Source organism: Dermacentor variabilis, chromosome 10 (genome assembly GCF_050947875.1).
Source record: "Dermacentor variabilis isolate Ectoservices chromosome 10, ASM5094787v1, whole genome shotgun sequence".
Lineage (NCBI taxonomy): Eukaryota > Metazoa > Arthropoda > Arachnida > Ixodida > Ixodidae > Dermacentor > Dermacentor variabilis.
Genome location: NC_134577.1, coordinates 78,926,558 through 78,946,631, shown reverse-complemented (window position 1 = coordinate 78,946,631; position 20,074 = coordinate 78,926,558). Strand labels below are relative to the sequence as shown.

Below are 20,074 nucleotides of genomic sequence, written 5' to 3'. Positions count from 1 at the left end.
GTTTCCCAAACGCTAGTCTATGACGATGCCTGTCGAAAACGTGAGTGTATATCTACAAATAAAAAAATATAAAGAAATATAAAACAAGTAAATAGAAATGAACAATAAAAAGTAAAAATAGTAAAAATAAAGATAAATTTTAAAGGAATACAAAAATAAGGAAAGACGAAAGGAACAACGAAATTGTGTTCGTGCCTTTATTCAAGCAATATAGCATCACCAGCATCGACAATTTAATATAGATATTGAGCAATACAGATTCGCTGGTCTTCCATGTTCACATAGTGGAAGGGCTCTGAATTTTTTTTTTTTAAACTGAAACGTTTACGGCCATTTTAGTAAAAAAAATTATTCCGTAAATCAATATTCAGCTTCATGGAGTTGCTGGATTTCATGTTTCTCGCTTAAGTTCGAAAAAAAAAGATAACGTTGCTCTATAGTCAGTTCAAGTGTTGTTATAATGAGAGCACGCAGTTCTGCGTTTTACATACTTTTTTTATTCGGGCAATCGTAGTTAGCTCAGTGTCAAAGCGTTCACTCTTGAGGCCACACTTTGTTTTATGCCGAACGTGACCCTCAGATTATATTGGTGCGCTCTCGCAAGGGGGAGACGACGACGACCACCACCGGCGCCACTTCCGAGAGCGAGGCGACTTCGAGCACGCGGGGCTCCACGTCGCTGGCCACGTCGGGGGAGCCGTCGACGACAACGACGACGCGGCTTGTGTGGACGTCGCGGCGCTCGCTGACGGACGTGGACTCCTCGCGGGTTTTCTTGGCGCGCCCGGCCCGAGCAAGACGAGCGGCGGAACGGCGTCGGGTCAGGGCGGAAGCGTAAGCTCGCCAACAGCAGCGCGGCTGTTCGCTAAATCGGGAGTACCCCCCTCGTCGCTGACGTGAGGCGCTATAACGTAAAACTATTCCAAACTTTTCTATTCCAATTCTGCTATCAGCCTTCCACGATTGGTCAAGAACTTTTTTCGACCACGCCCACTTCACCTGTCTGTCTTGCGACGTCACGAAAACCGCGATACCTCCCCATCTGATATGATGTGTACACACTGATTATGCATGATGTGACAGAAAAAAGAAAAAAAACAGTTATTTCTGATTCGACCCCTTCTCGCCATTAGCCCTCGGCTATTGGTAAAAAGTTTTCGGGCTGCGCCCACTTCACCTGCGTGTAACGCGACGTCACAAAACCGCACAAACTCACCGCGTCAGAGTGACGTGTACGCGATAAAGATGCATTAATATGCCGAACAAAACCGAATTTTCTTCAGAATAGCCGCAGTCTGCCCCGTTCCGAAAGGAATAAAAGATGGCCGAATTCTGAGACGCTGGCTACTCGCACCTGCCGGGAGAGCATGGGTGTATTTGCGTATACTAAAACTTCTCGCGTGGCCGTGTAACGTTTTCGAGCACTTTCGGCACGTTTACCACCTCATTCTGCCACCTCTTCTTTGCTGAGGGTCAGTTTTAGCGTTATTCTTGAGCTTCCGTTGCATGCCGCCGCAATTTTCGACCAGCCATCACAAGGTAAGTAAGGGAAAGCTGAACAATCGCAGACGCCGGCACCACCTTCTTCATTTGGTTATCGATTTTCAGTGCACTGGCTCTGCCCCAGTGAATCCCTTTCCGCTTGAGTGTTCTCCTCGCCTCTTGTCAGCCAATTAGATACGACAAGCCTGCTCAGTGTAGGCAATGTTATTCGTTTTTCAAGCAAACAAAAGTGACCTCCTATGAACGAGGAGAGCGTTTGATTGGTCTGTTCATACAACCCTGCAGGTGACCGCCCGGTGCTTGCGTCGGTGTTTACGCAAATTTGACGTCAGGAATTTGGAATAGAAACATATTGGAATAGTTTTACGTTACAGGGCCCCTGCTCTTAAAACCCCGTGGTGCAACAAACACAGTTGACCGTCGAAAGAAAAATTGGAACAAATTGATCGCCTTTATTTCCGGCTACGGAGAGTACATTTGTTAAGGAAAAAAAACAATAAACGGTTATTTAACTTAACGCATAATTACTACAGTTATCACTGAACGGGTAATTGATTCGTTGAATAATCCACCAACTGGGGAAACATTTTCACTCTAGCAAACCAAAAAGCAAATGTGAACTTTGCGTTAGAGGCTTCTCGCTCTCGAATTAGGATTTTGGGGCATCAGACCGAACGTATACCGTGATAGAGTCGTTGGACACTGCAGGTTTGAAGGTGTAATTAAGAGAAAGCTTTCGAGAAAGCTTAAAGTCTGTTATAAGGAAGCAGAAAAGGCATGATAACGATATTCGTGATTGTCAGTAGGCCTCTCTAATCCGTGTAAGGGTACGTTTACCTAGGCCAATGACTCCCAGGGAATCGTGGTCAAGAGAAGGAAATTTGCAGAAGAATAGAAATGGGCTGGAGTGCATGCGGCAGGCGTTAGCAAATCATGGCTGGATGCTCACCTCGGTCGTCGAAAAAGAAAAGGGTACAATCATTGCTTTCAGCTGGTATTAACATATGGGGCAGGAAATTGGAGGTTAACAACGAAGCTTGGGAAGAGTTTAAGGACCGCGCAACGAGCGATGGAACGAAAAAAGTGTTATTATACAGGCGTAGCATTAAGGAACTGGAAGACAGCTGTGTCGATTAGAGAACAAACGGGAATAGCCGATATTCTATTTGAGATTAAGAGAAGAAGAAGAAAAGAGCTGGGCAGGTGATGTAATGCATGGGACGAACAACCGGTGGACCATTAGAGTCACAGAATGGGTACCAAGTGAAGGCATGCGCAGTCGAAGACGGCAGGAAATTAGGCTGCGTAATGAAATTAGGAAATTTGCTGGCATAAAATGGCGTCAGCTCGAGCGAGGCTTAGTTAATTGGAGATCGCTATCGAAGCGACCTTCGTCCTGCAGTGGACGTGTAGATAGGATGACGAAGATGAAGAGAAAGGCTTAGTTTGGAAACAAGCTCAATTTCCCCTTTCGAATGCATGTGAAACACTGTGAAATAGTTGGTGAACCGACTTGAATAAAATGTTTTTGAATTTATGAGACACAGCATACCGCTGGAAATTTTGGTTTTGTCCCTCAAGTTATTTTAGACAAGGTCTCGAAAATCGGTAAAAAAAAAGAGCTTGAGCATAAAAGATACATATGTGTAACTCTGCACCAGAAACTGATATCGCAGTTCTGTTCTGTCAGAATATTGAAAGACGGCAAATGTGAGGTATGTTTATAAATTACCTGAAGCTGTTACAATCCTTACCACGGTATATAGAGCAAAATCGCTACTCGCAAATTAGTGTGTATGTTTCAGAGCGAGGCATAGTAAACAAACTTGTTCGCTTTGATGTCGAGCAATACATGCAGTTTACAAAATTGTGATTTCAGTTTTTTCATTGCTGGCTCATTGCATATGCCAACTGTTCCAAACTTGGCGCTCAACCATCAGCGAAAAAAAAATTGCCGCCGTCAGTACAACACAATATGTCATCTTGTGAATATATATATATATATATATATATATATATATATATATATATATATATATATATATATATATATATGAACATAAAACAAAGCATAACAACAACAGACGTATATATATATATATATATATATAAAACAAAACAGGCGTTGCCAAAAAACCGATTGCTTGCGTGTGAGACTCGATTTTTTTTGGAGAGAGTGAAAAAGGTGTTTGCAATAACTGTGACATTTATGAATTATTAGTTATTCCACTTTTTTATGAGATTGTAAATGTTCTCTTTCTAGCATAGAAAAAAACTGGCCTGGAGCAAGAGCTTATGTTTCATGTTAGGCATGTGTTCAGGACCTGTAGTTTCCGGCAAGAATTCTTCTAGGTGGGCATAGCTTGTCGCGGTGCACATGTGACAATAAATTTGCAAAAATGGCAATGAGAAAGAGAGAGAAAAGACTGCGTTACTGCATATATTTATCCGCATTGTGCTGACTGAAGTAAGCGAACGAATTCCAACTAATGCATCCAACAGCATTTTGTATTGTTTCGAAACAGCGAAAGCTTTATAAAAGTAAAGTTCCGGATAAGTAAAAAAAAATTTTTTTGTGTATCTCCCACTAGTCTTGAAGTTTGCATCGCGCTTCGTCCTCGCCGCATAACCTCTTGGGGGCAAATACAATATGCACGAACGCGATCGTTTCTGCGTCAAAAAAGGGCAACCAACGCAGTTTATAAGTTGATTCCTTAACTGCTATGGTTAGCTACGAGCAGATTCGGTCAAGCATAACCACTGCATGTTACTTACCCGAGTGTCGCTATCCGCTGTCGACCTGCTTAACGTCTTCACGCGACATTGGGAAGCGCATTGACACCGATGACTGTACGATATGACAACGAATGCTTAAAAAAAAAGATATGGGTGGAATGGAACCATTAACGAAAATATTGAGTGCCTTAACGTGACTGATTGACAGGCTGACTGGTATTGTGAGTCAGCACGATCTTGTTGTGTAGACACGTAACACTAGTCATCTAAAAATATGCTCATTTCAATGTTTTTCATTGCAGAGTAGTTGCTATTCAGTGGGTTTCCAAGCTGCGTAACGTGCTCTCTGAACAGTATAATTATTTACTCATATCTGTAGCGTGGTGTGGGTGCCACTGGAAAAGAAAAACACATCCGTGTACGGCGCACAATTATGTGTTCGTTCAAGTTGGACATTAAAAAATTTCTTTTGCACATTGCAGATGCTCATATAATGAGACTGATTGCATTCACAGGTCCCAGAGGTATTTGGGTAGGAGGAAGCTGCAGCTAAAATTGAATTCTGGGGTGTTACGTGCCAAAACCACGATATGATTAACGAGGATTGCCGCAGTGGGGTAGTAATTTTGACCACCTTGGGGTACTTTAACATGTACCTAAAAATACGTGCAGGAGCGTTTTCTTTTTTTCAACACGCCCTCATTGAAATGCGGCCGCTGCCGCCGGGATCGAACCCTCCACTTCGAGCTCAGCAGCGCTCTTCTCTGAGAAACCTTTAGCTCTGGAGAATGCTGCAGGGGGTGTGCTGAATCGGGCCGGTTAGTTTCTTCGACGACGTCGTACACAGCGCTGTGTGCGTCGTCTCTGCTTCCGTTCTGTCCTTCACGCTCTTCTTTACCCCTTTCATCCGCAGATTCTATCTTAATACACGGGAACGAATAATTTTTTTCTTGCCCCGCACCAGTTGCACCAAATTCGATGAGGTATTGTGGAAGCTTAGGGTGTTTGGCTAGGGTGACTTTATGAAGTGGAATTTCTTTAACGCGATTAGAATTATTCGGGAACTTGCGGTGTGTCTTCGCGGTATGTCCGTCTGTGCGCCTCTGACCACTTTCACGCCATCTCGGGTCACGGGGTGTGTGGTATGTTCCCGCCCTTCAGCTAACCTTTTTGAAAACCGACTTCGGTCACTAAATATGTGCCGCTCTTCGTTCAATGACAAAAGAAAAACATCGTGAAATTTTTGCTCGCTGCTGCTGAGCGGAATCGGCCTGGCATGATGTATATTCAGACACGCTTCTCGCGCGAACTTCGCGGCGGCGCGCCCAGATGGCGCTGCGCGTCCAGAAGGAAACGCGAGAAGAGGACCTTGGCTCCCGCGCACGCCTTATGCGTGACGCGTTTTGGCGGTGGCGATACGGTTTGTCGCTGCATTACTTCAACGACAATCGCAATAATGTCGGCAGTGATCCTGGGATGGTTCCTGCCCGAACTTATTTTTTTTTTGGCCGTACATTTTTTACAGCATTTATAAATTTGCGACAATAAGTAAAAAAGAGAAACGAAAACAAGGCAACTCAAGTACCAAGTTTTTCAACTCCACTAGCTCAATAATAAACAAAGATATCCCAATTACGTAATCTGAAACTGCTGAGACGTCTAAAGTGACCAAAATTGGTGTATTACACACCGCAGTCGCACGTGCCACTAAGTTGTAAGACTTTTGCAAGAAACCCTCGTAAGCAGTGTACAATTTCACGCAAGCTAAAAAAAGAATAATTTTTTTGTTGGTTTAATTTTTTTTGGTTGCTTTAAATGGTCTAACGGATGGAGTTTATAGAAGTGCGGTATCTGTGTTGGTTGTAGTCATACTGAAGTGTAAACTTCGTGCCTCACGATTTTTTTTACTTAACAATTTGCGGCGATTCTTGTAAATTTATGTGAGCACATAAATGAAAATCCTGCTTTTCATATTCGGTAGAATTAAGCTTTCTCTAATAAATTCAACAAAAGTCATAGTAATTTATTTGCAGGTTATATAACTGAGATCATTAGTAATTGTTCGTATATCTGAACAGGGATATCGAAGTTGTCCACGAAATATAGCTTTCTTGAAAGAACTTTCAGAGGGCCTAGATAGTGCATATTTGACTTGATTAAAAAGCGCAAGAAAGGAGGAAATGACAGACACGGCAGAAAAAAAAGGTACACACGGGTTTGTAGGTTCCCCTTACTATGAGCTTACCTAATTTAAAGGCATGGGACGGAACATGCAGACGCAATAAAGCATTGATTGGAGATTTCTATAAGAGATGCTATATGACGTAGTAATTCTGCGGAAACCCGCAAGGTGGAGAGAAGTAATGAATAAAGGGAAAATCAGACATCCAGGACAAATAAATAATAAAGGGAAATAAAAGGAATAAAAGGAAATCAGACCAGGACAAGTTCGACTTCGCCCTGCCATCTGCTAGCCGCCTGGTTAGCTCAGATGGTACAGCGGTTTCCCCGGAAAGGCGGTGGTCCCGGGCTCGAGTCCTGGACCAGGACGAATTTTTCCTCAACTATGAGGCGTTTCTTTCGAGGAACCCGTATGGGTTTCCTTTGTAGCAAGTGCTACGAACAGGTGGATGTCTGATTTTCCCTTTATTCATTACTTCTCTCCACCTTGCGGGTTTACGCAGAATTACTACGTCAAACACTTGCCTTTGCTTCGTGTTGTCGACCAATTCGACTTCGCCCTGCCATCTGCTAGCCGCCTGGTTAGCTCAGATGGTAGAGCGGTTGCCCCGGAAAGGCGGTGGTCCCGGGCTCGAGTCCCGGACCAGGACGAATTTTTCTTCAACTATGAGGCGTTTCTTTCGAGGAACCCGTATGGGTTTCCTTTGTAGCAATTGCTACAAACAGGTGGATGTCTGATTTCCCCTTTATTCAGAGATGCTATATATAACTAACTAACTAACTAACCACTTTGCCCCCAACTTGGGTCACTGGGTAGTCCGTGGCTTAATCGGTGGGCAGAGCGCGGGCTGTTGTGCTGAGGTAACCGGGGTCGAAACCATTAACCTTCCAACCAACTTGGCTAATTGGGCACGTGACAATCGGTATGCGCCGTTCGTGAATGAATCTTTTTTTTTTCACGCCGGCTTCAGTCACACGGTATGTGCCATTGAGGCATGTGCCACTTTTCAATGACAGAAAAAAAAGATATTCTAAAGATTCTCTCGTGCCGAAGGGAATCGTACCCGTGTTATACATACATTGAGGCAATCATGTCTGAACGCATAATTACACATGCGCCACCACGCGCGGACTTCGTGGCGGCGGCGCCAGATGGCGCGGCGCGTCCAGCAGGAAGCACCAGAGAGCAGCCTAGCTGCAGTTTACACGCCTCGCACGAAGCACTTGGGCGACGGAAATGCGGTGCGTCTATACGCCGCTTGAATGCTTATTGCGTTAACGTCGACATTTAGTCGATATGCAATCGGTTCTGCCGGCATTTCTTAAAATGTTATTGTTTTTTGTCTCACGTTTTTCTCTCAGCGAGCAAGAGTCCTCAAACCGGACATGCTTGGTGTGCTTCCTGTGCTTGCTGCTGTTACTGTTGCTCCTCTGTTTGCTGCTACTGCTCCTATTAAGCAACACAGGTGCGTATCATGTCGCGTCAATTACTACGCGCTGCTACGTTCGTTGACAATGCTCGATTCCCGTACAGGTGAGGGAACGAATAGCCGGTTCTTTCTTCGGACTAGCATCACGTGGCCCAGTGCCGCCGAATCATGCTCCCTCCCCCCCCCCCCCCTCGCAAGGAAGCCATGGACGAATGGCATGCGGCACGATTTGTTGTAGGTCCTAAGCACATCGCAATCGCCTGCGCACCGATTAAGCGATCCCTCCCGTCGTGTCAATCCAGCCTAACGGACTTCCCGAAGAGGAAGCGTTGCTTCAGGAGCTCTTATCTGATTGCGAGGGTTGTTCAATACAGGCTGATGCTCCGAAATCTGTATTTCTAAAGAAAAAAAAATTATTCATGGGCAGTTTTGTCCCTTTCCGCAAACTCCCCATGCAGTAAGTGAAATTCATGCGTCCTACCGTTTCTACCAAGACTAGATAAGGTCATCAAAGCTATTTTGCCACCTTCCTAAAGATCGCTGCAATGTCTAAACTACGCCTTATTCCATCTTTCGGTGGGCTGCGCTATGCTGTTACACAAAGTACAAAAAGAAAAGAAACTGACACATATGCGCACGAAGGAAGGACTTGCGAAGTATTGCGAAGAGGATGGCGCACATCTTTGTTAGTTTCTGTTTTTGTACTTTGTGTAACGGTATAGCGCAGTAAACACGATGTCGTACCAACTAGCCCCGGTCGAAGTCTCATTGAGCTTTGTTCCGTGCCAAAAGCAAAGTTCTTTTATTGCGATGACAATTACACGGACACTCTAGGCGAATTTTCGCCGTCGCCGTGATGTTCCATGATAAGTCATAGTGCGATAAGATTCTATCGCGCCCCGCTCGCTTTATACGCGAGGGGAAGCGCGCAGGAGTGCGCCAAGGAAGGGTGCTGGCTTGATGTGCGTAGTCTTCTCGCGCGCGCAGGGGAGAAGGGGAGCGGGATTTGTGGAAATGGGTTTGTTAGAATACCACGCCTGGGTAATTTAATTGCATGAAAAGCGCGCACCTGCGAACGCGTTGCTGCGAATGAAAAAGAAAATCCGAACCTCCATTTTACCCTGGGAACGTGTATGTGCAGCGAAGTTGTTGCCTACCTTAGGCAAGCACAAACCGATGTTGTAGACGACGTCACACAACCGACGTACGTCACCTGCGCACGCGCGCACGTGTGCGGAAGTGCACCACGCATCCTCATTGTTCTTGGTCCTACGCCAAGCGCAAGTGCGTTGTTGAACCAAATGAGTGTTTAAACGTAAAAAGCGCCTGAAAAAGACGTCAAGTACGACTTGCACACAATTGTAATTCAGATATAGTAGAAAACATAATTCTGTTACGCGGAAACTCAAACACAAAGCCCTTTTTATTTCAGCTGCCGTTCGAAGTCTCCCTGAGTGGCCGCGGCCGATAGGTAGCAACACCGTTAGCCCAGCATACATCCTCATCCTTGTAGGCCCTCCGCCTAGCGCAAGTTCGTTATTGGACTAATTGAATTTCTCGAAGTAAAATGGCTCGGAAAATTCGTAAAGAAGGACTTTCGCACAAACACCAGACATGATAGCATCGGATTGTAATCCTAATTCACGCGAAAACATAATTTCATTACGAGGAAACTGAAACACAGAGCTTTCCAGCTGCCGTTTGTTTTTATGTGAGCACCGCGCACGGGGACACAAAACACCGAACCAACTAGAGGCTAACGGCTTCGCTGTAAAAAAAAAATAAATAAAAAAGAAAAACTTTAGCTTCGCTTGTGCCGCCGTGACCGTGCATACCAATTAGCGTAGCACTGGGCCGCAGGCGTGCGGGTCGGGCTAGTTGATTGATGTTCACCTTTGATGGGAAAGATAAAAAAGCACTAGATGACATAACAGAACACCAGATGACATAAAAGCAGCTTACCACGTGTCCACAATCATACGAAGTGACGGACGATGTAGGCTCAGAAATGTAGAAATAATCAAGTAACGGGAATAATGAGAAAGGACGACAAGATAACTTGCCGCAGGCGGAGACCAAACCCACATGGTCTCCGTTGCGCGTGCGGCGCTCTACCAAATAAGCTACCCAGACGGCCATTCTCTGGGTGCTTTTTGTAGAAGATTAGCCCACACGTTTTAGCCTGCACCTCCCGCGGCCAAGGCGGCGGACGGGGAATGCCCATTTTAACAGCAATTACCACGTATGTTATCTCAGAAGCTTGTTAGTGGCCAATAAGGCCTCGTATGCTGCGTCATGGCTTCAAGACTGCCGAAATCGAGGCCCTCGCTAAGCGACGAGAACGAAGAAAAAGAAAATGGTGTTGAGAACCCTGGTCTTTTTCTTGTTAGTCACAAAGTTGGTTTATGGTAGTTGCTAAAGCACCGCAGGGGATTGTGGGGAATGTGGGTTTGGTGCCGACCTGCGGAAAGGTATGCTTTCGCCCGGTTTCATTTCCTCTTTACCTGATTATTGCTGCACTTCAGTAAAAATTGCTGTTAACTTCCCCTATGATTTCTTTGGCTTCAATTTCTTTTCTCTTCGCATGGTTGTGAATAACAAATAATCGAGCTCGTCGGATTCCCTTGTCTTCTTACCTAACTATGCTGCGTGATATTTGTTGGTCGATGTTTTGTAGTGCATCGTTCTGGCTCAAAAGAAAAAAGGATGGTGGTAGGTTGGGTTAAATGAAGCAACACTCGGCTGTTACAGCGGAAGAAAAGTCAGTTATAAAGCAGTAGTTAATTATTGCTAGTTGGTTCAACAGTTCACAGATATTCTGGTGCACGTAGGGACTACGGAAGCCTCAAGCAAGCCAACGGCGGCTCCTACCACAACAGCCGCCGCCACAACCACTACAAGCACGGCGACGAGCACCCCAACCACCACAACAACCACCACAACAACCACCACAACCACAACGACAACTACAACTACCACGACCACTACAACAACTACTACATCTACCACGACAACAACCACCACAACCACCACAACAACCACCACTACAACAACTACTACAACCACCACATCAACTACTACAACTACTACAACAACCACCACAACTACCACAACAACCACCACAACCACCACCACAACTACTACGACAACGACCACAACCACCCCAACACCCAGGCCGATAGTACGAACCATACCTACGATCAGAACGACAAGGGGTAAGTAACGATGCTCTAAGTAATCAATCTATGAAGCATTTACGGAATCGCGCAACGCTATAAAGTTTCAACAGGACTTGTAATGATAAATAGTATAAACAATACCAGAAAACTTCTTTGGCAGAAGCTCACCACAAATCTCTGATTATCGAATGGAAGATTTCTTTTCTAAAGTCAAAAGTAATAATTAAGAGTCTTCAGCAGTCATCGCGTCTTTGCACAATTTCACCGCCAAAACACGCATGCGCTGTCAAACATACGTTTTTATCTTTTTCATATGCACTGTCCTCCAGGCCCGGAAATATGCTATAGTCAATCTGTCTGAATATTCGATTGGTGTCGAGATTACACGTTATTGCGATTATTGGCGTCCGCTTATCATAATAAACTGTCATGTGGTACACCGCTTACTTCATGTGTGCACTGTGCACCAACCAGTAGGAGTAGCGTTTTTTTCTTATCCTTTTGGTCATATGCAAATTGCTCAGAATTGCCGAGATAGCGTTGGGAATATTCTAAAGCGTTAGAATATATTCTACGCGGCACTTCCATTTCAGCCCTCGTTTTACTTTCAGAAGAGGAAACATATTAGACTCACTGATCGAATCGCACATGTTTTCATATATTCCTATTCGAGTTTGCCACTCCCCCTCCCCTCCCCCCCCCCTCCCCCGCCATTTTTTTTTAAATTTTACAACCTTACATTATTTAAAACTGAGGAGGACATTGCATGTTCGATTCCTTAATCGAAGTCAGTGTTTTTACAAACATTCGCGTAGCATTCGATGAAAAACCTTGCGCAGAAAACCATCGACGATGATTGTCAATGTAATCTGTACGAACGAACGAACGAGCGAGCGAGCGAGCGAACGAACGCACGCACGCCTTTCCTTGCCGAGTCCGACCGTCGACTGCCGACCAACCACGAAAACGGGCGACAGAGGCAAAGAATTTTTTTTTTTTTGTGTTTTACGTGCCAAAACCACTTTCTGATTATGAGGCACGCCGTAGTGGAGGACTCCGGAAATTTTGACCACCTGGGGTTCTTTAACGTGCACCTAAATCTAAGCGCACGGGTGTTTTCGCATTTCGCCCCCATCGAAATGCGGCCGCCGTGGCGGGGATTTGATCCCGCGACCTCGTGCTCAGCAGCCCAACACCATAGCCACTGAGCAACCACGGCGGGTGAGGCAAAGAATACTATTCGCTTTAGGGTTTCTCTATTGGAGCAGCCCCCGAGACAAACTTGCACGCTCCCTCTCACATTTTCCGTTGTCCAACTTTCAGCCCCGAATCCGAAGCTGGTGTTCCCGCTCCTCTGCACGGTCAGCACCCACTTCCAGCAGTCAACGGCGCTTCCCAGCGACGGGGTGTGCGACTTCATCTTCTACGAATCGCTGTACAAGGGGAACACGAACATTTTGACGGAACCACTGAGTGCCAACGTGAGCCACTTCGTGCAAAGCGCCGCTCAGTACAACGCAACGGAATTCGGCCTGTCTTTCGACTCCGGGTAAGCGAGAAATGCAGGCCGCGAAAGATTCGTGACATTTCACGGAGGCACGTTTTGAAGAGAAACACTAGATCCGTGTAGGCTGATAGGGCATTCTTGAAGGGTTTGGTATTCGTTAATTTCATGGTTATTGGTTGAAAATTAGACGATAAAATGAAGCTCGGATTTTCAACTTTTCTTTTTTTTTTTTTCAATTTCGCGCTGAAGCCTCACGTATGGCAAGTCAGGACGACCTCATAAATTTCGGACAGATTTTTTTATTTGGGACTTTAGAGCTATTTATTTATTTATTTATTATGCATACGTTCATGGCCCGAAGGCATTACAGAAAGCATTGGTAACAAAGCAAAAAGATTATATAGATATATGCAGGCAAATATATAAAGAAAAAAATGTTAAGCGATAGCGTTGTAGACTGCCTGTTTTGAATGAAGATGTGTCTGTGATGTTAATGGTGGAATCAGGAAGGTGGTTCCAGTCGACACTTGGTACCTGTTACTTCGTCAGAATGGAACGGCAACTTTACACTTTATATAAGTAGTCAGGTGGGGATGAAACATGGAAAGGTGAGGTGATAAGTTGTTTCTTCAGCACGCGGTCGGAGTGTGACACCCTGTGGAATAGGCAAAGGCGAGCACATTTCCGGCGTAATGAAAAGACTTGGAGATCGAGGGTGTTTCATCCATGTTACACTGGGGGCTTACGAAAAGGGTTCTACTTAAATTGAGGACGACGCAACGGGCTACTGAAAGAAAAAATGATAGGTGTAACATTAAGGGATAAGAAGAGAGCAGATTGGGTGAGAGAACAAACGCGAGTTAATGACATCTTAGTTTAAATCAAGAAAAAGAAATGGGGATGGGCAGGGAATATGATGAGGAGGGAAGATAAGCGATGGTCATTAAGGGTTACGGACTGGATTCCAAGGGAAGGGAAGTGTTGCAGGGGGCGGCAGAAAGTTAGGTGGACGGATGGGATTAAGAAGTTTGTAGGGACAATATAACCACAATTACCACATGACCGGGGTAGTTGGAGGAGTATGGGAGAGGCCTTTGCCCTGCAGTGGGCGTAGAAAGGCTGATGATGATGATGATGATGACACTGGAATGGCGGGAATAGCGTTATAAAATAAAACCAGCTGCTCGATTTTGAATCGCTTCAAGGGTAAGGATCAGTGATGCTTGATTGTTATCCCTAATGGCAGATGCGCGTTCTGATTTTGAGCCACAGTAGAAAAATTACGAGAAAGATATCCTAACTTGCGATTGACATATATCGGTCATGGCATATGCATGCCATGACCGATCATAATGAGTTCGATTGGAGAGAAACTCCTTAATACAAGACAACACATATGGGTCAATAATAAGCTGATTAAGCTTATGGATAAGCAGGTCATGATATGCGGAGTCGAAATCTTTGGCAAAATCTAAAAAAAAACAGTATACAGTCAATATGACATCCTTGATCTAAGGTGGCGAACAAATCAGTAGTAAAACAAAGGAGTACCACACGAAGACGTTTTTCTAAAACAGTGCTGACACGTATGGAAGAAAGAGTTACTTTCCTGAAAATCGAAGAGGTGAGAATATATTATTTGTTTTAAAAGTTTGCGTGGAATGCTAGTTAATGAGATCGTGCTGAAGTTCTTGGGACAATGCGCATTACCTGATTTATGAAATGGAACCACCCTTGCGGTTTTCCAGTTTGTAGAAGTCGAGGAGCACTGTAACGACAGAGTAAACAGTTAGATAGAATAACAGATGAAAATAGTGCCGTACATTTTAGCACTTCTGAATTAATAAGATCAGGACCTCCAGCAGACGAAATCTTTTCATTATTTATCAAACGGTTGGTACCAATCCAGCCAACTCATAAGAAATCCATAGTACGAAAGAAGGAATAAGGGATATTCGGTAAATCGGCGGAAATATAAAAATGAAAGGAATGAGGTTGACACTTGATTTAACAGCGCAATACAGGTTTTCTTCATGATTGCTGCCATCAACGCGAACTAATACAAAGGAGTCGGCTTTGTTGTAGCTAACCATGCTCCAAAATTTGCTCGGAATAATTAGTAAAAGCGATCGCAGTGTAACATTAAAATAAGTTCTTGCAACATTGCTCTTAACGTAAATGTACTCGGCTTTCACACGATGGTAAGCATTCCAGCAATCAGCAAGATTAGTTTGTTTGACACGACGGAAATACGTTCTTATTCCTAGTCGTTCCTAGTCGCGCAAGGGACTTATTAAAGCAGGACGAGCGTGAGTTATATATAATCTGCTTTCGAGGTGCATATCGGTTAATTCAATGTACGAATTTTCTTTTGTAGAGCTGCCAGTTTTCTTCGACAGAGCGTTCATCAAATTTAGTAATGTACTTGCTGACGAATGTTTCCAATTCACCATTAACTGAGGGTATGTCAGCGCGGTTGAAGTCAACGGCAACGTGAAATCTACTCTTGGAAGATACATGTGCCTTCAACGTGAAATTAATAATTAAGGGGTCACTCAAGCGCTGGAGGTAAATCAGTTTCGAAACAAAGTCAGGCACAGCGTTGAAATTAAGGTCAAGGATGTCAGATGACGTGGAAATTGTACGGCTGGGTTCCCGCACTAAATTGGACAGGTTTAAAGTACAAAAAATAGATCCAGAACTTCTGAATCCTCGGATGAACCTTTTTGCCGGGTCAGAATAACCAAAATCGATTGTCCACAAAACATTAGGAAAATTAATGTCCCCCAAAATAAACTAAGGTGACGTAGAATACCGAACACTTGGGTTGTTTAGAACATTATGCAAATCATCGCAGAAAGATTTCGGTGCTGTTGGTTTCCTATGACGTGCGCAAGAAATACAGTTGTTTTAAGTTTCTTGAATCTTGCTAACTTCAGCGTCTTGTCTCCTCGTTGTGGCGTCCTATTTGCACTAAGGTATATAATTATTGCGCATTAGTATAGGTATTAGGTATGGGCTGCGCTGCTGGTTGACGTAAGCAGAACGTCGCCTCGATGGGCGTGGCCTTCCGCTCGATGCAGCCGCATATAGTTTCGATTTCGCGCTCTCTGATAGCCGGGTTGGTCGTGCCACAGTTTCGCGGGTAATCGCGTTTTTTTCCAGATCCGGAAGTTGATACAGCTTGTAGGGATAATTCGCTTCAATTTCCCTAATACAATAATTTCGCTGAAACTAAATAAAATACATAAAAGCTAATTAATATTCGGTTTGTTAATTAGTAACTGATGTGTCAGTAATTAATTATGCATTACCCGTCGCCCCGTGGTCGGCGCAGTTGAGGGTACGACTCCGAAGGCACCTTCTATTTATTTCCGAACGGCTCTTCTTAAACTTCACCTAAAGTCTTCGTAGATACATCCGGTATATAAATACATTTAAGGATGTTATGCCTCTTGCGTGGCGTCATAGTTGCGCATAGCTGTTATGGAGGATTTGCCAGAAATTTGTCCCTAACCCAGTGGCACATAAACAATGCATCGAGAAGGAGGGAGCAGAGATAGAAGAAATTTAAGAAAATCAAGGAAGCCGTTTAGTATCATGCCGCCTTCACATGAAGGGATTTATGTTTTTTGGAGCTATATTGCATGTACAGGCGCCGTGACGGCATAGAATGTCTCATTACGCAGAACACAGGTGGGCTCATTTTACGCTATTTTCTTGGTGAATTCCGGAACGCGTTAGTCGGTTTCTTGTGTACTATTTATCGATGTACTAGCGACCCATCAACTGAAGAGAAATCGTGGGAAGCTAGGAAAAGAAAATTAAGGACCACATATTCAGTTGGGGACCTTGATTTCTATCACTCTTGTTCTTTTTTTTTTTTTTTTCATGCCATCCAGGAACAGCTTTTTGATAAGCGACTACGCCACGCCAGCGTTCCAAGCCAAGGTCACAGAAGTCGGGAAAAAGGGCGTGGCGCACCTGGGCATTCTGAACATGCTCAACGACACCACGGACAACGCGACTTTCGAACAGGCTCTGCAGATTTTGCTGGTAAAAAATCCGCTGCACCGTCTAGACAGCGAACAAGATCCAAATGACTTCTCTAGCGCTTACGTCTACAGGGCTGCGCGAACAGTGATTTCGAAAAAAAAAAAACAATTCGAATACGAACCGAATAGTGCCTCGTGGCGGACTTAATAGAATATCCAGTATTTTTCTTTTTTCTTGAACAACTGTCGAATTATGAGTAGCCGCTTTTTCCAATATATATAAAGTGGACCTCATATCGTGACACATTCAGGAAATTGTCAAGCTTGTCATTACATTTCACATTATGAAGCTGTATTCATATGAAGACACAAATGGAGCATTGACAACAAATACGCGGGCTGTTTCGAGAACTCGGGACCCTGTGGTGGGAATGCAAATGATCGTGGATTAATCGTGAATGGCTGGCGCCTCGAGCGAAGTGTACCGTGATGCAGTACGTAACATCCCGGGTCTTACATCTGCTACGGCCGCCAAGATGAAAATTTCTCTAAATTTTGCTCCAATTTTATGTTTATTTCGGCACAGTTGGCTATTTATCTGCCGCGTTTCGGGATATGTCTATTGCATACAAATAGTGACTATTCGATTTCGAAGACCCAATAGAATTGGACAAAATTTGATTCGTTGCTCGAAAGTTTGAAATATTCGCGATTTCATACTTTCATTTAAAAGCGCAGCTCTACTCGACAGTGACATTCACGAGGGCATATGCTAGCGCCGTCACGTGATTGCATTAGAAATTTCGTTGTGGTAACCATAGCCTCCAAAAAGTAACAGTGGTGACCATAGTAATAATAGTAGTAACCAAATTAACCATAGCCTCTCAGATGTTGGAGGCCATGCAGAGAAGTTTCTCGGTGACCGTTCTTGACTACGATTTGTTAGACCACGAGCTCATCTCGATATCGATTAAGTAATGCTTTATCGCGATTTTTTCGAAGGGCAATCAAGAATGGATTTCGATGGCCATGCAGTAAAATCGAAAGCGGAATTTTCTCGCCGGGGTGTTGATCTTGAAGGTTATGCAGTAATGTTTCTCGGCATTAAAATAAAATATTGTCAGTTAATATTACGTATGCTATTATCCCGGACTCCTCGGATGAAATATTTGCTACAATTCGCAGAAACATTGATACTAGTGGGTACAACACGGACATTTTCTCATAATAAATAAAATAAATGCACTGTGTGCTGAAGATTTCTTTAACTATGTCACGATAGGAGGCTGGTATCATATATTAGGCAGACAATGTCCATAAACATAATGTCCATCCTTTCATCGTATATCTCAGCTGCAATCGGAGGCTGAACGCTTTTCGTGACCCCTTTAAAGTGCACTATAGTGTACACTCAGTATAATATCTAAAGAATATTTACGCGAAACGACATTGTCAAGGGCTCATTTAAAAGTACTATTGATAGTTAAGTGCAAGACAGATGCCAACCAAATTGAAAACCTATTAGAACGGTAATAGCCTACAATAACCCGACAAAGGGACTCATAATATTAATTAATTAATTAATAATTAATGGAAAAACGACGTTTAATACCATACGTGGCAGCTTTGTTCACGAGGAATTCTTCAACATCGTGTAACAGTGAATCTTGTTTAACAAGGCTCACTGGCGCGCGCGCAAGAGCTACAATGTTCATAATTGCTTCCAGCATCATTTAACATTGTTCCCAAAGTTAAACATGGCTCAATGTTGAACCACGTTGAACTGTTCTTCAAGAACAAGGCTCTCATGTCAATGACCAAGGAATCACAATGTTAAAGAAGGCTAATTGTTGCAGAATGTTTAACACTTCCTCTTTGGATACGGTTGTTGGGGACTGCTGCACTTTCTTGGCCATTTCATGCGCGAAGTAATTCTGCCCATCGAAATTCTGGCTTCACTACATTTTCCCGCACCGTTGATATTGCGAAAAGAGCGCTGCTGCTGAACGAATAACACACTTACGCTTCAGTGAGTTTTGTTAAGTTTGCTGATGTGGACTGCTTGGGAGTGACCTCTACAGGAACGTCAGACATAAAAACTATATTTAATATCTATAAACATACTTGGAAAGCACCTAAACGGCAACTTGAAATACACGATAGATGTAAAACGTTGTGAAGAAACGACGAAAGAAATTAAAGCGCTACGTGGCGACATACTGAGGCACAGCAACAAGCAAACATCCAGGCGTCGGCCTTCCCAACTCGCTTCGCTAGAACTCCCGGAACTGTATTCAAACACGGACCGAATTCGGCGGGGGCGAGCATCACGTGGCCGAGCCGCGGCGAATTGCGCCGCCAGCAGCTTAGCTGCCTCGCCATTGCATGCGGCGTGATTGGACAGAACCGAGTCACGTAACGCTCGCTCGCGGAATTCATGGCGCCGTGAGCATCCAGCTTTACGCGCATCATTCAACTTTGCAGCACAGGTGCAATCAAAAGTGTTTCGAGAAATGTACGCGGCACCTTTCAAGTGCCATTATTTTCATCGGTGTTCTCCCTTTCTCACGCGCTGTTCTGGCACGCGCAATTGCGTGAAATCGATAATATTTTTTTCCCGCTTTGGTGTTTCTTTCATTTTTTTTTCAATATTATTCTCCACTGGGCGATGTTTCGTCGCTCACGCGGCTGTGTTTTGCAACTAACTATTTGGCGAATAACGTTTCTGGAAAAACAGTGCCCGCCTCTTTTTGCTTCGCCATGACGACAGAAGTTCGACGATTACGCGGCGTCGACGGCAACGGCGACACTGTCCCCCATCATCGCGTTGGGCGTCAGCGTGGACGTGCCAAAAGTATTCGGCTGGCACATGGACAGGATGAAGTGAGTGCTGTCGCGAACTCTCTATTCTTGAATTGTTAGCTTCGGCATTAAGTTCATTTTAGAATGTGTTAAAAACGTCGCGTACGTGGCGACTTTTCGCACTCACATTTACGATACTTGAAGCCATCTGCATCACAATGCCACCCATCTCGACGAAGACTCCACCGTTTCTTCTAGCACTTGTGTCGTACCTGCGGCTTTGCTCGCTGTTTCTTTTTTTGTAGTTGTAACTTACACCAGGGTTTATATTATTCTCGGGTGCTTGAATTAGACTTGGATGTTTCGCCCGCCTCTATCAGTTGCGATGTTGGCTTTGTCTGTTAACTTCATGAACCACATCCACAAGGAAAGACTGTGGTTTCCATAAATATAGTCTGCCGTTTTGCGATCTACAGGAAGTTTCACTTGCCCAAGGCAATTCTTTAGTTATCGTCTATTCAATTGCGTAAATGCAGCGATAGCTGCTATGTCCTCGCTCTCTAAGTCGTTTTTACGACTGCCGCCATCCGTTGCAGGAATGCCAGAGTGCTTTGGAAGAAATTTGTGTGGAAGAGAGAGAGAGAGATGAACACTGTAGTGAATTCGAACTCCGGTCTCGCAGAGCGGCAGTTAGATGCCTTAGCTCTAAGCCAGTTTTTCTTTTTTTTCTTTATTGCCTGG

General features: G+C 44.2%; 1 protein-coding gene across 1 annotated transcript; it reads left to right on the top strand.

Annotated features, from left to right (window-relative positions):
* The first annotated feature begins 7,572 nt into the window (after positions 1–7,572).
* On the top strand, positions 7,573–19,418 carry LOC142559302 (uncharacterized). Its single transcript, XM_075670919.1, has 5 exons — positions 7,573–7,662; positions 7,783–7,886; positions 10,682–11,065; positions 12,353–12,578; positions 19,302–19,418. Exons 1-5 carry the CDS (start codon positions 7,573–7,575, stop codon positions 19,416–19,418), a joined length of 921 nt encoding a protein of 306 aa, XP_075527034.1.
* The last annotated feature ends 656 nt before the right edge of the window (positions 19,419–20,074 follow it).

What these genes read in the sequence shown, in the direction of transcription:
- LOC142559302 (XM_075670919.1), top strand. Translation starts at nt 7,573, where the DNA reads ATGGCGCGGCGCGTCCAGCAGGAAGCACCAGAGAGCAGCCTAGCTGCA. An exon ending in ACTTGGGCGACGGAAATGCG is followed by an intron (nt 7,663 to 7,782) that starts GTGCGTCTATAC and finishes TTTTTCTCTCAG; the next exon opens with CGAGCAAGAGTCCTCAAACC. An exon ending in TACGATCAGAACGACAAGGG is followed by an intron (nt 11,066 to 12,352) that starts GTAAGTAACGAT and finishes TCCAACTTTCAG; the next exon opens with CCCCGAATCCGAAGCTGGTG.